The 16,289-nt window shown below is 35.9% G+C and overlaps 1 protein-coding gene across 2 annotated transcripts in view; it reads left to right on the plus strand.

Annotated features, from left to right (window-relative positions):
• Nucleotides 1-591: 591 nt before the first annotated feature.
• The window catches only part of PARPBP (PARP1 binding protein), a 50,694-nt gene continuing 34,996 nt past the window's right edge, over nt 592-16,289 (plus strand). For both annotated transcript variants that reach the window (XM_054188419.1, XM_054188420.1), the window contains exons 1-5: nt 592-741; nt 5,220-5,450; nt 7,210-7,320; nt 8,855-9,025; nt 11,430-11,584. In XM_054188419.1, coding sequence (XP_054044394.1) covers nt 592-741; nt 5,220-5,450; nt 7,210-7,320; nt 8,855-9,025; nt 11,430-11,584 — 818 coding nt within the window. The remainder of the gene's footprint in view (nt 742-5,219; nt 5,451-7,209; nt 7,321-8,854; nt 9,026-11,429; nt 11,585-16,289) is intronic.

The following is a 16,289-nucleotide window of genomic DNA, read 5'->3' on the forward strand; positions in this document are numbered from 1 at the left end:
TTAAAGAATGCAATTTTTCTTAGAGAGTCTTGGGTACCTGTGTCTTGGCAAACGCAAGAAAGTGAAAAAGAACAAAGTCAAATTAAAAACTGATACTGAAACTCATTGTCAAAGGAAATGGGGGAGATAATGACTTATGGAATGAAAATAAAAAAAAAAGGCAACAACAGAGAAATAGGCATTTAAAGATGTCTTTGTTAGTAAGTCTTAGAAATATTAAAACTCTCATTTCCAGGTTTAAAACATTCTGATAGACGCTGCTCCGCATGTGTAGTGAATGTGGATAGCGTAGAAGACACTCTCTGGGCCATTTAGACTGTCTGCTTTCAGAGACAAGACTCATATTTGTGACAGCGTGAAGACATGTCATACTTAAGCACTACTAACCCCTCTGCGTTGTTGCTCTGTCATAGTGAGGCAAGTTGCACTAGACTATTGATTTAGGGGGAAGAGTTTATTCTAGGAACTTGATCTGCAAGAAGACAGAACGGGATTTGCACGGGATTTGGAAGGTGAAGATACACATAGGTCTCTTGCATAGCTACATTCATTTTTATTTCTCTTAATTATTTCTGTCTTCTACTCTAGACAATGATTGCTTTCCAGCAACAAATTTTAAACTTGATCAAGTGTTTCAGAAGACAATGGCCTTTATTTTCAAACTCTGAAAGAACTACTATCTGTGGAGCAGACTGCATGCTGATGGCGTTACAACTGTCAATGGCAGAAGTCAATAAACAGGTTAGCATTCTTTCAGTTTGTTCTTGGTACTTAATGGTACTAACCAAGGGTCAGATGCAACAAGACACTAAAATTAATATGATTAAGCACACTGTTGAATCAGGGCTTGGAAATAAAACCACAAGACAGATGGGAGGATGGAAGTGTTTGAAGTGTATGTCTGAGTTCTGAACTTCAATATTAAATACTAATGTATTTTTCCTGATCATGTAACTTCTGTTTATTTCCATTAAATGTTTCTTCTGTGCTGTAGATCAGGGTGTGAGAACTATCGCATTTGGGATGCATCTTTGTGAGTGTTCTGGGCATGCTTGGGGATGACACGAGAAGAATATAAAACTGATTTGATATAGGCTGCATGAGTTGTGCTTGCAGCAGTCTGTTCTTGGGTGCTGTTTTTCCTGAAGTTCCTTAGACTAAGACCTATACATATAAGTTGTGAGTGTGCACCCAGTACCAGTAGGAAATATATGACCTTCTTTGCACGTGTACCAGATGTCAAATGATGAACAGGAAATGTAACCCTTGAATGCCTCTGTGAGGAGCACTGGGGCTTGTCACAGCTGTAAGATTGGGCATTATCAATCATCTGAAACATACCTAAAACTGTTGCAACATACAGTCAGGCCTTTGTATGCATCTCATCAAATGAGAACGATAGTCACTTTGATAGACTAAAGATACCTTTTTAGGTCAATAAGCTCAATTACTGATGAAAACAAATTACCATTGTTGGAAGACTTACCCAGATGTTGCATAGTAAATTGAACATGTAGTATAAATCTTAGTTTGAGAAAAAAAAAAACCAAAACAAACACACCACAAACAAAACCAAATCCCCAAACCAACAAAAAAAACTCCAAACAGAAAACCTGCTTCAGTTTGTGCACTCCTAGTTGCAACATATTATTTAAAAAATTATCAGTTGTACTAGAGGAAGCTTGTATTTTGGAAGAAATATTTCCAGAACCACTCTTTAACCTAACTGAATTCATCGCCAGAAAAAGCTTTGTAGTCTAAAGTGTCCAGAATGGGAGTATCTTTTGTCTAAATATGAAATATAGAACTGGTGAATTCATCCCTTCTGTAATAAACATTACAGCAGAAGTATCAGAATCCCGAGAGTCTACATTTGTACTTCATAGAATGTAATATATTCTAGCCAAGATCCCAATGTCCTCAACAATACCCATGGAGGTAAAACTAGAAAATGCTTGTGCATCAAAATGAACTCTCAGAGAACCAATTAAGGACAATAATGCAAAACTACCTGCAGAGGCAATCACTGTTTGTCATGTTTGTAGTGATTCTCAAGGGAGAACTGCAAACGTTTTTCCAAATTCAACTCTGGGAACTCAAATGTATTATTCTGTTGGATGACAAAATTTACAGACATGATAAAGATGATATTTTTATGCTTCATTACTTCTTCTTTCCTAATAGCTTACAATAAGCTCTTTCCTTTCTCTAGAGGTAACTAGTTTATTCCACTTTCTCCTTTTTTATTTTTTCTCCTCCAGGAAAAATTCTTCCCCTCTACAAATATCTTCTCTTTCAGAGATGATCTAACAAAAATTAAAGCAGTTATTTTCAACTAATTTTATCTTGAAATATACTGCTTTTACTTCAAATCTGAAGAAAGTCCAAGGGCTCAAAACTTAATTATTTTTTTTCCAATTATACTAGTTGGTCTAATAAGACAATTTACCAGTATATATAAAACTTTTCTTGCATATGTGGATTAAAACTGTTCTAGCATTTGCACGTGCTGCCTCTGAATTTCAATTTCTTCAGTTGGATGTCCATTTTGATGTTTATTGTGTTAGAGTAAAATATCACTGTTTTGTTTTGTTCTGCACCAAAACTTCAAATTAAGATGCGGACTATTACAGTTTTAGGCAAGTCCCTTGTTGAATCTCTGATTTAAGTACAATAATCTTGCATTGTTAAGGCGACACCAGTAGAATAGACGTCTACTGCGGTAAAGTCAATTACTACAAGAAATATAACTGTACTAAAAGTCTATTCACTGGCTAGATTGGAAAAAAAACAAACCACCAAAAAAACAACAAACCACCTACCACAAACAACAAAACCCTATTCTCTTTCTTTAGGAGGCTGGACAATTTTAATGGATTAGGTGTTTTAACAGTTATCTATATCTGTGGTAGAAATGAAAAATAACAAGGCTTTTCAGAGGACTCCAGGAAAGTTTAAAAGTCTTGTAACTTATTAGTCTTAAATTTCACCAAGAATTAGGGTAGCAAACAGTGTGGTAATCATTGATCAAATAGCAGGGGTGAAAGGGGGGGAAAAAATCTATGCTTTGAATTCCTCTGAAAATACTTTGTGTTGTAGCACACTTGTAGCCATATGGTATAAAGACAAGTGGCATATGGTCTGTTGTGAAAGTTTTACCTAGACTGATTAGTACAGATCTAAAATCTAGGAAAACTTTCAAGAAGAACCTTTCTTAAGGTTTGAAATGGAAATAACAATTTTCAAGCTGAAGTTCAGTTGAGGGTAATTGCTTTAAATTGACTACGTCTGCACCTGTGGATAAGGAGGGGTAGGAGATAGTTATTAGGGCAAATACTCACTTGTCATTTTCAGATCATGACTGTTTTAGCTCATAGTGGGTGAAACTGAGATGTCATAAAACAATTGTTTTTCCTGAGACTGTGAATTTAAATTCACAGACTTGCCTTAAATGTTTTGTAAATCTCTCTTCTAGCACTATGGCTTTAAGACTGGAGGAAAATGTGCTTCATTGTTAATTTTGTGTTTGTCTCTGATTCTGGATGAAATCACTTTTGGTGTGTGGTTTAGTTCTACCCTGTGCTTCCATGGGTTTTGTACACTGTCTGAAGAATGTTATGTTCTGTTCAGCATCCTGTAATTCTTGAAATGTTTTCCCAAATCATCTTGTTTCCATGTTGCCAAATAAAGAAAAACGCAAAGTGGTTTTACAGTGTTACTTCCTTAAACTCTTGTATCTGTTTCCCTTTTGGTAATCCTATCAACTTTGCAGCAATTTTATATGATATCTGGCATGTAACGTATTGTAATGATGCTACCAAGAGACTTTGTCTGGGCTGTTCTTCAGTATGATTAATTTATCACAGAATTGCAGATCGGTTCAGGTTGTGAGGGACCTCTGGAGGTCATCTTGCCCAACCCTCCTCCTCAAGCAAGGCCACCTAGTGACAGTTGCCCAGGACCATGTCCAGATGACTTTCAGATGTCTCCAAGGATGAAGGCTTCATAACCTCCCTGAGCAATCTGTGCTGGTGCTTAGTCACCTGCACAGTAAAAAAGTGTTTCCTGATACTCAGAGGGAACCTTGTGTGTTTCTTTCAGTTTGTTCCCATTGCCTCTGGTCCTGCCAATGAGCACCTTAAAAAAACACCCGGCTCCATCCTCTTTGCACCCTGCCTTCAGATATTTGCTTTACACTTTGATGTAAATCCTTTGAAAAAAATTATGATAAACTAGTATGTAAATTAAACAGGATTTTAGTCATTGCTGTTGATACATTTTCTGCTTGTGTCCACCAAAGGTCAACAGAGCACTCCCCTCAAGAGCTGGAAAGAAGTAAGGGACTGATAACTGTGATACAAGTCTCTCAAGTTACTTCGTGATAAATTTGAAGGGTTTTTTTTTTTTGCCTAGAATAGGAAAAGGTTCTTCAATTGCTAATAAAGTGCTGTTGGTTATTTTACTACCCATGTATTTGTTGTCGTTTACCCACTTTATCTGCTCTTTTAAATTAGCTCTCCGTTAATCTCTAATTCTGCTAATTTCCTGATAAACTGTAATTCTTTTTTTCCCTTTTTGGAGGGTGGGGAGAAGGCAGAGGGGCACACGGAATGTAATCTAATAGTTTTGACAGGGAGAGTGGGCCAGAAGCTGGGTATAAGGTTGTAGCCTGCGCTATATAGTTCATGTTAGTTATGGTACTAGTAAGAGACAAGGGCATTGCTTTAATGTATTTGTTAGATCCATGTAGCAGCACTGTCAATGTTGTGCTGAAGTATAATTGTACTGACAAAGGAAAAAAGGCTCATATTTTTTTGGACGTGGCATATGTTTTCTCAGATTGCTGCTTGAAGCAAGGTAATGGAGCTATATTTACTGCATTTGGGATGTAAATGCCTGGCATGCTGAAAACTATTTCTGCAAATAAAAAACTTTATCTAAGCAGTAGTCCTGTGCAAGTCAATATGTCTTTTCTTAAGAGTAAAGTTCGATATACATACCTGGAATTTTAAAGATCAGGAATAACTGGTGCATATAACAAAGCTCACCTGTAAAGGCAAAGCACTGGAAGAAATTCAACTATATGTAAAACTTTTTTTATTATAAACTTAACTATTTAGACTATAATAGTTTTATATATATACGTAGCTTGTTTTAAAGTTACTTTTAAAGTTACACTTAATACAAAACAATATTTTTGCTTTTTTCTGTTCTCTTAGCAACATGGAGATTTCACAGTATCACTTAGTGATGTGTTGGAAACTTGGAAATATTTGTTACATGACAAACTGGGATTATCATATGAAAACATGAAAGAACCTGAAAATTATGTTAACCTAAAAAAAGCCTATCATGCCTTCTTATCAAGAAGCAATATGTTAGATCTAATAGACGTATGTCAGAAGTGCTATTGTCTTGGACTTGTATCTGAAGATGAGAGCATAACCCCTGTAAGTATTTTGTTTGTTTGTTCTCTGATATTGTTTTGACATATTTTTGATTCCAGTTATAGATTTATGACACTTCTAAATATACACAGGAGCTCTGAATTATTCACTAATTACTTTGCTCTTCTATTGGGGAAGCAGATGAGTTTAAATTACTAAATCTTTTAAAGATGTTTTAAATTCACTCAAATTATTTCTTTTTGTTGTCCTGCTGGATCCCACAGCTCTTCTATGAGTATATCATTCTTTGCTAGAAATGGAACTGAAAAATGCACTGTTGAGATTTGATAAGACTGGAACAAAGCTTAGTGATTAACTGTGCCATGCAGTTTTGGTTTTATTTTTATATACGGTCAAAATATTTTTAATGGTTATCATTTTAAAAATACCACACTTAAGAGCAAAAACTTTCCTATACTACATGTAGTTCCTTGTTAGATTTTTCCAGAAACCATAAAAGGTTCCACTTCAGCCACTCAGTCAGCAGCTCTCTTGCAGTTTATTGCAGCTCAGATGTTCTTATGACACTGCGTGTGGGGCATGCTCTAGGCTAGAGAATTTCCAGCGTGTATTCCACTCTTAGACTATAAAAGTATATGAAAAATGAATTTTATTAATGTTACTGGATAAAAATATATGTAAGCTGCAATTAAGATAGGTGTGAAACACAAGCATTCCACATGATATTATTTGATTCTGTGCTCTCTAGACCATGGAAAGGTCAAAAGACAAAGGGTACGGATACTGAAAAAATTAAAGAATGTTGAAATTAGATGCACATACTTCTAGCTTGTAACAAGAACTAGAGAGGAGTTAATTGTCTGCTTTTACTGCCTGTTCTCAGCATTGCAGACTTAAACAAATTACTGTTTATTTCATCTTCTGTGTTTGATCTATGATTAATTAGATGGTCATTTTAATATGAGAGAAGCTATATCAGTAACAGAACGTTAACTGAACTGAGGTATGTTATGAACATACCATTAATAACTAGTTACAGCATGATTAAAACTGTTTACCTCCCAGCCCTTGTAAGAATGAAAAGCTGCTTCTCCATTAAAAAGTGCTCAAATATTGGAACAGGTTGCCCAGAGACGGTGTGGAATCTCATCTTTGGAGATATTAAAAATGTGGCTCAGCATGTCACTGAGCAATCTGGTCAGACTGGTCCTGCTTCAAGCATGAGTTTGTACTAGATGATCTCTGTAGGTCCTTTTAACCTAAATTAGTGTATGATTCTATCACAAGTATGCTGGTAGCCAGCTTGCCTACTTCCTTAAAGGTTCAGAGAACCTACACTGAAATGCTCATGTGATTATCAGTCACAAAAGAGATTAGAAGGAGAAACGAAGTTCAGGATGGGCACGGAAACTACGATTTTTTTAATTATTTTTTTTAATTAATTTTTTTTTTCCTTCCTGTTTTCATGGGGAAGATAGAGAACTTGGGTGGGTTAATGAGCTCTTCCAAAACAAGGTGTAATATATTAAATATTCTCTAAAACATAAGCAGCTGCTTTTAGTGCAAGTGTATTACATAACTGTTTGAGATATCTTTTCTAAGTTAATTTGAATGTTATACCTCATTTCTCTACTAAAACAGTTGTACTTTTAAAAACTATACCCAAAAGTACATTGTAAGGGCTGCATTAACCTCAAAACACTAGCAAACTGGTGGAGACGTAGTTTCACCAGGTTTTAATACTTCTTTTGCTTTCTAGTCAACTTCATATTTAAGTTTATTCTATTTTTCTTTTTTAAAGGTCCGACTGTTGGAATTTATTTCTGGCATAATGAATGTACAAGAAAATAATGGTTCTGTTCTTTCTACTCCATCTACACCAGTCAACAGACTGGGCCAGGAGAATGTGAAGGTAAAAATTCTTTCTGTCTCTTTTGTAATGTTCTGTATATTTTGAAAAGATGAAATATGACAGTTTCTTTTTCCAATTATCGGTATTAATGTGTTGCTGGTTTAAAAAACTAGAACATGTGTATTCAAACTCTGTATCACTTGAGTATATTGTAGGTGTGTTTATGGGGCTAACTGCAGAGATTTGTATTCTGGAAGACAGTCCTTTTATGGCAGGCACTTGATGTAAATTTAATCTGCCTTGAATTGACAGGGAATAAATTTTTCTACAAGTATACCATCACTCAAACATTGATTAAGAGTTAAATGATTTTCACAATGCTGCAAAATGAAGTGATAGGTGAAGTAAACGTCTTTGATTTCATTTTATTAGCTCATACTCCCTTATATACGGAGGAAATCTGAATAGCCACTGTAGCAGTAGCTGTAGCAAAGCAAACAAAGTTTGTCTGTCCCAGTGGAGGACTCGAGGACTTTCTGGGAATACTGGATTCTTTCCTTGTAGCCTTTCAACCCCCAAAACAAGAATCTCAGAATACTGTATAACAATGCTTGAAATGCTGGAGCTTTAGTAATTTTCAAACTTGGTTTTCTCTTGATAATTGGCAATTTCAATTCAGTATTTGGGTACAACTCAAAATATTTCTGAACAAGAAAATATTTTCTGAACTAAAGTTCTCCTCTAGATAGCACTTCTATCACTAACATAATAGCTTTCTTGCTGCTCTGACTTGTGTAGTAAAAATATTACTTGCTCTTTTTTCCTTCTCTTAAATCTGTCTTTTCAGACTGTCACGCGTACATGCTTCGTTTTTTTAATGCCTATAATTTTGTTGTATACATCCCATTGAAGAAGAAGAAATTCCATAGCAAATATAGGTTTTCTCGTTATCTTTCCTCTTGTTAATGGCCTTTTTTTGGTCTTTGTTTTCTTTGCTTGTGACAAAACTGTAAATTCTTCAGTTCTGGGACCGTTGTTCTTACAGGGTCCAGAACAGTGCTGCAATATTAGCAATTACAATGTTAGGCTTTGGTTATGTGGGTGGAGCTGTGTCACAATTTGTGTTCAAGCTCACTCAGTGGAGTATCTGTGATTGAAATTCCCTGGGACCCAAGGGAAAAATTACTAAATCTGGTGCAGAGCTGGCGAGTTGTTTAAAATCAGCCTATTTGAAGTAAATGACAAATCCTTAGGTGGTTTAATAGTGCTAGTATATTTACTTGGGATAGAAAAAGAAGTATCTGTGAAGAGGTTTCTAAGTAGAAATTGATAGCCAATTTTAATAACTAGAAATCCGACCCTCAAATATTTTGTGAATATTCAAGTACAGTATACATAATTTTAACATATGAATCATGCTTGTTTTTGTCAATACTTCCAGAATCCCTGTACCTAAAGTAGCATTTTGAAATTATGCAAGGTGAAATTCTTACTCTTCCAAAAATCATATCAGTACATATCTAATTAGCTTTAAAAAAAGTGGAACATAATTTAGCAGCAGGATGACCAATATGTGTGGTGGATTCTTATACAGGTGACAATCCTGGCAAAGAAGTGTGTTTGTTCGTATTTAAGCCTGTTGGTGAATTCTAAGGATGATCTCGCGTTGGCTCACATTCTAAACGTTCCTGACAGAGGACTTGGTAGAGAAGCCTTCACTAATCTAAAACATGCCTCACAGGAGAGAAAAATGTCCATTTTCCTGGTATGTATGTCAAATGAAACTTGCCATAGATCTAAGGCAATGAAATAGATCTATAAACATAAAATGTTGCTTTAATCTCATGTGCAAGACTGACATTTGCAAGCCAAGTCAAATGCCACCATAAACATGGTTTCTAGGTGAAAAAGACACAATAGAGATTCTGTGTGAAGAAATAGATGCTTGCTTGGTCATGAGATCTAAAGTTGCACAGAAAAATAATTGTGTGTGTGTTTACCTCTAGAGCTCTAAAATATGATATCATAAAAACAGGCATCAAGACTGTTCATCCCAAACAGTGACTAAAATCCTGAAAAAGTTTACGATCTTAAACATGAATATAAGTTATGCTTTTTATTATTGCTTTTAAAATTTTGAAATCTTGGTAAATAGTGTGAAGTGAGGTTATGAGTATGCATATCAAAGAAAAAAGACAAAGGAAGAAAATATGGCACTAGACTAGATGTTGCTGCTTACCAAATACCTCTAAAAGCAATGAGGTTGGGTTAAATGAACATCGCAAAGCAGTATTAACAAAACCAAGACAGTAACAGTGCATTACAGTTTTAAAGTGCTGTAAGTATGTATTTTGGTTAAATAGTAAAACAGCATTTTTCTGTGCATTTGTTAAACTTGAAACATCTGGAGCCTGAAGTATTCCTGTGTAGAAATTGTTTTTCTTAGAACAACCTGGTGACAATCCCCTGCCTTTCACATGTACGCTGAAACAGAGCCCAAAATTTGAAAGGGCAGTATTACAGTTTTTTCAGTTTTGACTCAGAATTTGGGGGAGAGTAATGCTTTCCAGTCATTTGCAGCTTGATCAGTCTTGAAATACTTTTCAAGATGTGATTGATATGGGACATTCCTGCTCATTTTATTCTCAAAGGCACAGATCTGGAGAAAAAAACCTCATGGCAGTGGTATACTCTTCCCTCAGTGCCCTTGTATGGGAATATAAAAAGCTACAGCATCAACCTGTAGTGCTCACAGAGGCTTGTTGTTAAAGAATCTAGTTCGGTATATGAGGTGCATTTATACTTACAGTATAAATAGTCAGCACAGAGGAATCTCAAAAATAGTTGGAATAAGATGAGTAAGAATTCTTTCTCCAAAGAACCACTGTAGTCCCTCATATTCAAAATAATCAAATTTTGCATGCATAGTGGCCTCAGTGCAGACAACAGCAGACCAAGGAAAAACAGTATGGGTATGTAACAGTCACTGAAGCAGCTGCATTCTCAGATTTTTATGGTTGAATAAATATGGAAAATTTGTGAAATCTCAGTTCCGGGATTAATTATTTTAGCTCCTAATGCTCTGTTAATGTTGTTTAAAAAAAAGTATGTGTTTGGACTGGATTTATTACCTCTTCCTCACAGTTGCCAGAAGGGAAACTTCTCTACCGTGTAAAGAAGTCGTCTATTCTGGCATCTGTGTCTTGTAGAAATCTTGCAAAGCCAGAATATTTTCCATTGGGAAGGCAAGGTCCTATGAACTGTACTTGATCCACAGGAAATCTTTATCACAAAGGCAGGAATACTGGCAGGTTTACTTTCTTTGCTAGAGTAATTCCAATTGTAACCTTTCCATTCCTAAGAGCTTTATGATTTAGCCGTATAGTCTGAAATTAACACGTATATGTAGAATTAATATTACTGCATCTGTGTCAAGCGTATTGTATTATTGTCTTTACGTTCACCTTTCTGGAGAACTACTAAGCTTTTTATTCTGACTGTTGCCTTAAAATTTGAGGGGTTGTCCTCTAAGGCACAGTGCTTTTGGGATATCTCTTATTTTCAGTGTCTTTGTAGCATATAAAAATATATGGAAACTTTCAGAACTGAGTACCTATGATGATAGAAGCCTTAGCTGTGATAATTTTTCAGAAGCTTTGAGTATACGGTTGTTTGGGGTTTTTTTCACCTCTGAAAATAAATACACTACTGAAGTCAGCTTTTACATGCTTATGTTAAAGTTGTTCTTATTTCACAGACAGCCCTCTGAATATGAGTAGTTTTTGTGAGTTCAGTATAAGCATTTAAACAGCAGCAACAACAAAAAACATCTATACCCTGCGTTAATAAAGTTTTTTCTAAGCTATCAGAAGGCCAATGTAAATATCAAATTAGCTGGATCATTTTTGCTTTGGCTTATGGTTTTTTTCGTTTAATTCTGCTGCAATATTTAAGTATTGATCTTGCACATATTTCTGGTGAGATGTACAAAGCTTGCCATTAAAGAAGTATTCTATTGACTTCAGTTAAATTATTTCTGCTATCAACCAGCTGTTACTATCAAACAGCTGTTATACACTATTTGCAAATCTGTAGGAGAGGCTCACTTCCACATGTGTACATCTTACGTATGTCTACAGTTTCACATTTCTGAATATTTCTCCTAATAGATGGCAACATCTTTTATCCGAACTGTAGAACTTGGAGGAAGAGGCTGTGCATCTTCATTGTTTGATCCTTTAAAAGCCCACGTAAAGGGTCTTTCAAACTTTGTTAATTTTATTGACAAGCTGCAAGAAATTGTTGGTGAAATCTTAGATCCAAGGTAATAGAATTTCTGTTATATTTTTGCCTTGTGGAGCACTGTTGTGGTTTTTTCTTGTTCATGTGTCTTGGAGGGGGTATGAAAGAAAATCTAATCATTTACTTATTTAATAATTCAGGAGTAAATGTTTACAACTTAAACCTTATTGGAAAATATAAATATTCGAAAAACAATTGGAGTAAGCTTATAGATTTTTGAGGTTATTTTTTGTATTAAATGTTTATCACATCAGTGTATGGATGGCTATTTGATTAGTTCCCTAGTTGTAAATGAACTTCCAAAGATTTCAAACTTGTGGGTCTGGTAAGTACATAAACTGATATGTTCTTTACTACTTCTTCAATTACTTCCTTTTTGTCATTTCATTGTATATATCCTTATATAAAGGAGTCTTTATTGCTGCTGACAAATAATGGCATTGGTTATTTAGCCTTTGAATTCTTTTACTTTTAGCTACATAAGCAAAGCATAAGAATTATTTCTTAGGAAGGCTCTGGTGAAGTCACTGATTTTGAGTGGTTTTGAAGACCTAAGTTAGTGTTTTGGCAGGCTTACAAATGTGAGATTAATTAGAGATATATTTAAGTGTAACACAGGAATTTGAATTGGTAAGTACTGTATTAGCAACAGAGAGAAGAGTGATTTTCTTAAGCAGTATATAAGTTGGTAACTTTTTTCATATATAATCAGTAAGTTTTCTATACAAAACTTCAACAAATCAGCTGTGATAGTTCTGTCCTTGATACTAAACAATCTTTTTTTAGTTCTAATTGAGTCTAATCCACACACTTGAAAACAAAATGTTTTAAGCAAATCGTAAGCATTATTTAAATTACTGTTCAGATTGCATTGAAGCTGGAAGTGGGAAGTATTTCTGAAGTTGTTTTGCAGTTTTGGTTTTACTTTTCAATTCTGCTTCTTTGTTTTTTCATTTCAATATCGTGGATGCCAGAGGCATGCTGTCTGTGCTGTGATTACAGAAAACTTTCGACTCAACATCTAATGTATGCTTTTTCTTTATTTAAATCATATCTGTCTCTCTACATTGATAAAAATGAGAAATGGAAAAACATTTATGTGCATGAACTTTTTTAGGGAGGAAAGACCACTTTTTCAGATATATATAGTTCAGCAAAAGGTACATAAAATGCTATATCTTGTTAATTACCCTTCTGTTTAAGGCATGTTTAAGAGAAGAATCAGAGTGGGGATAGTTGCTGGGAATTATCAGTTTCTAATTGGGAGAATTCTCTAGAGCTTGGAAATTCTTTTTAGCATTCAGCTATTTATTCTGTTTCTTTCTCTGCTGTACCTGCTGTCACATTTATTCTGGGATATAAATCTTGTTATTGTCAGATTCTGGCATGTTCATTATTTTGCATGTATGCATGTAAGTGTTGCTGGTTGTATCAACGACCAAGAATGGAAGCTAGCTGTACCGTGGTGTTTCTGGTATCTATTGTACTTTATATGGGCTTTATAACCTTCATGATGTAAAATACAATTATTGTTTTCATATATGTATCTATATAGTAGCTCAGTTTATAGAAATATACCAATTAGTTGGCTGCCTTTGAAAGAATCTTCATTAGTATGCTGAAGTTATCAAATATTATATGATTAGTATACAGTTTAGAAACTGTAAGTGTCACAACACTGGTGAACAAAAAGATATTTTTCGTAAGTGTTTGGCAGCCATATGAGTGAGGACTGTCTGTATGCCCTGCCCGTGATGTGACAGTTCTGAATTCCAGAAGATGTAGTTTTACACAAGAAACTTCTAAAGAGGGGGGGAGTGGGGGGAGCAACAATGCAGCAGGAGTTTGAGTTGCTTATTCTTTAGAAGCCTGCTGAGAAATCTAAGACGAAACTGGACAACCTATCTGTGGTGTTAATGATTAGAAGTCTGTTATTTCGCTCTTCATCTTGTTACAGTGGAGATCTTATGAAACTTGAACTTGCATAAAATACAAAGTAGCCAAATAAATGCCAGGTCATTGTGGAACATATATTGAAAAGAGGCTTTATTCAACCCCCTGAGTCAAGTTCCTTTGCTCTGGAAACCTAGAAACCGAATTGAAGGTGTTGGACAGTGGTGGGATATGCTTAAGAATATTTTGAATATAGTAGGAGATATGGTGCAACCAAGTATATGCTAACATATGGAGAATAACAAAAATGCGTTTCTCATTCCCAAATAATTCAGCTAAGAAAGTGAATAGTTGATGAGGTGAGGGAAGGGAAAGCTGTTGAACAGAGTAGAAATTTAAGGAAACTATGATGATTTGATTCAAACACGGCACAAAGAGTACGCAGACCTGATAGCGGGAGAAATGGAAAGATATAATGACCTTTGGTAGTTTCAAGGTGTATTCGCTGAGCAGAATGAACATTTTCACAAATCTCTGGAATTTTGAAATAGTTCCAGTTTGCCTTTCCTCATTTTCCAAATGTCTAAGATTAGAAGTCCCTAATCTTTCAAGAATCAGTAGCATGAACATTCCTTAAAGTTTGGGGTTGCTGTAAAACTTGTAACCCTAAAATTATTTACAGATTCTCTACATGTAAGACTTAGATAATGTTTATGCAGTAAATGAGAGCTTGGATGTTGTACTTTTTGTGCCCGTTTCTTGACAAGAAACACATCAATGTTGTATTTGTCAGTGAAGTGGATGATTATTATACACCTGAGGATCTGGAATCTCTTTTCTGTTGGTATAAATGAAAAAGTGTGGTACTAATCCATCATTCTGGAAGTCCTTCTCTTTTAGGCCAGACAATAATGCTTCTTGCATCTGGAAAGGACTTATTCTATTTCGGGAAGGACTTTTTCTCAAGTTTGTAAAAGATGTGCGTGACTTAAAACTGAATGATGGAAAGGCATTTGTCGTATTGGTTACTGTACTTGTTGGTTCCTATAGATATGTGTGTGTATATATATACACATATATACTTTAAAACTCCTCACTGATTTTGTAGAGTAGCAAAGTTGGTAGATGGGCAGTAAATTTTCTTCTTGAATTGGGCCCTGACTTCGCTGTAAGCACTGACCACTAGGTGACACTCTTGCACAGCTCACATTAGTAGTTGTTTAAATGTAAATTTAGCTGTATTGTTTCATTCAACACACTTCTGCAAATGTAATGTTTTGGGTTGGGTCTTCATTTCAGGTCCGTGAGCAGTCTTCCACAGTCAGTTGTGGAAGTTATACAGCTTGAATTGATCATGCACGTGGATTAGTGCATTGAGTTTTCCCTTGACAGGGAAAATGCTATTTCTTATGTGTTGCCTTTGTGAAGCTGTGATTGCATCTGGAGATGCAGTAGTATTTTGTGAGAGAAAGCATATGAGACTTTATCTGGTCTCGTGCTGAATGTTTGAGTTAATTTGATAGCGTTCACACAGCCCTAGAGTTTTGTGTTATGAAGTTGCTTGGAAAGTTGTGCAAGTTGTGCAAAACATTGTAGGACTCCTTAAACATATGATAGTAGAATAATTCAGGTTGGAATGATCACCAGGAAGTTTCTGATCCAACATCCTGCCCAAAGCAGGGTCAATTATGGGGTCAGCCTAGAGGTTAATCAGGGCTTTATCCAGTGAAGATTTGTGCAGTCTTCATCCTTGGAGGTTTTCAATCTCCCTCTTGGCAACTTGTTCCACTGCTTGAGTGTCCTCATGGAGAATTTTTTTTTTTTCCTTGTATCAAGTTGGGACCTCTCTTGTTTCCATTTATGCTTGTTGTCTCTTTTTCTTGCACTAACTGCCAGCATGAGGACCTGGCTCCATCTTCTTGGTTGCCTTCTTGAAGGTACTGGAAAGCTGTTAGTAGATCCCCCTGAAACCTTCTCTTCTCCAGACCGAACTAGTTGTTCCTTTAGCTGCTTCTCACAGAGCATGTCTCCCTGACCATCTTGGCAGCCTTCTGCTGAACTTGCTCCAGTTTATCAGTGTCTATCCTGGACTGGGGGGCCCCAAACTGAACACAGTATTCTAAATTTCGTCCAACGAGCGCTGATTAGAAAGGGATAATCTCATTCCTCAGACTGCTGGCTATGCTACTGTTGATGCAGCCAAGGATACTGTTGGCCTTTGTTGCCAAGGCACGCTCCTGGCTCACAGTTAGCTTGCCGAATGTACACTAAGACTCCCAGGTTCTTTTACATAGAGCTACTCCCGAGGCTGTATCATTGCGAGGTGTTACCCCTTTCCAAAACTTTGCATGTCCTGTTGAATTTCATATGGTTCCTGTCAGCCTGTTTCTCCTGTCTGTTTAGGTATCTCTGCATGGCAGCTCTGCCCTCAAGCACAATGACTGTTCCATCCAATTTGGTGTCACCTGCAAACTTGATGAGCATGTATTTTTATCGCCAAGTCTCTGCCAAAGATATTTAAAGGAAAAGTAGGTTACAGGATAGGCCCTTATGGTATCTTATTTGTTACTGGCCTCCAGATAAAGTACAACATGTTTACTACCTTCTGAGGTGGATCATCCAACCAGTTTTTAACTCATCTGGTTGTCGTCCATCCAGACTGTAACATCCAAACTTGTATGTTGAGAGTATTTTCTGACAGTGTTGAAACCCTGGCTACAATCAAGGTAAATGACGTCCACCATTCTCCACAGTCTGCAAAGCCACTCATTTTATTATAGGAGGCAAACAGATTGGTCAGGCATAATTTGCACTTGATAAATCTATGCTTGCTG

The sequence above is a fragment of the Rissa tridactyla genome, chromosome 1 (genome assembly GCF_028500815.1).
Source record: "Rissa tridactyla isolate bRisTri1 chromosome 1, bRisTri1.patW.cur.20221130, whole genome shotgun sequence".
Taxonomy (NCBI): Eukaryota; Metazoa; Chordata; class Aves; order Charadriiformes; family Laridae; genus Rissa; species Rissa tridactyla.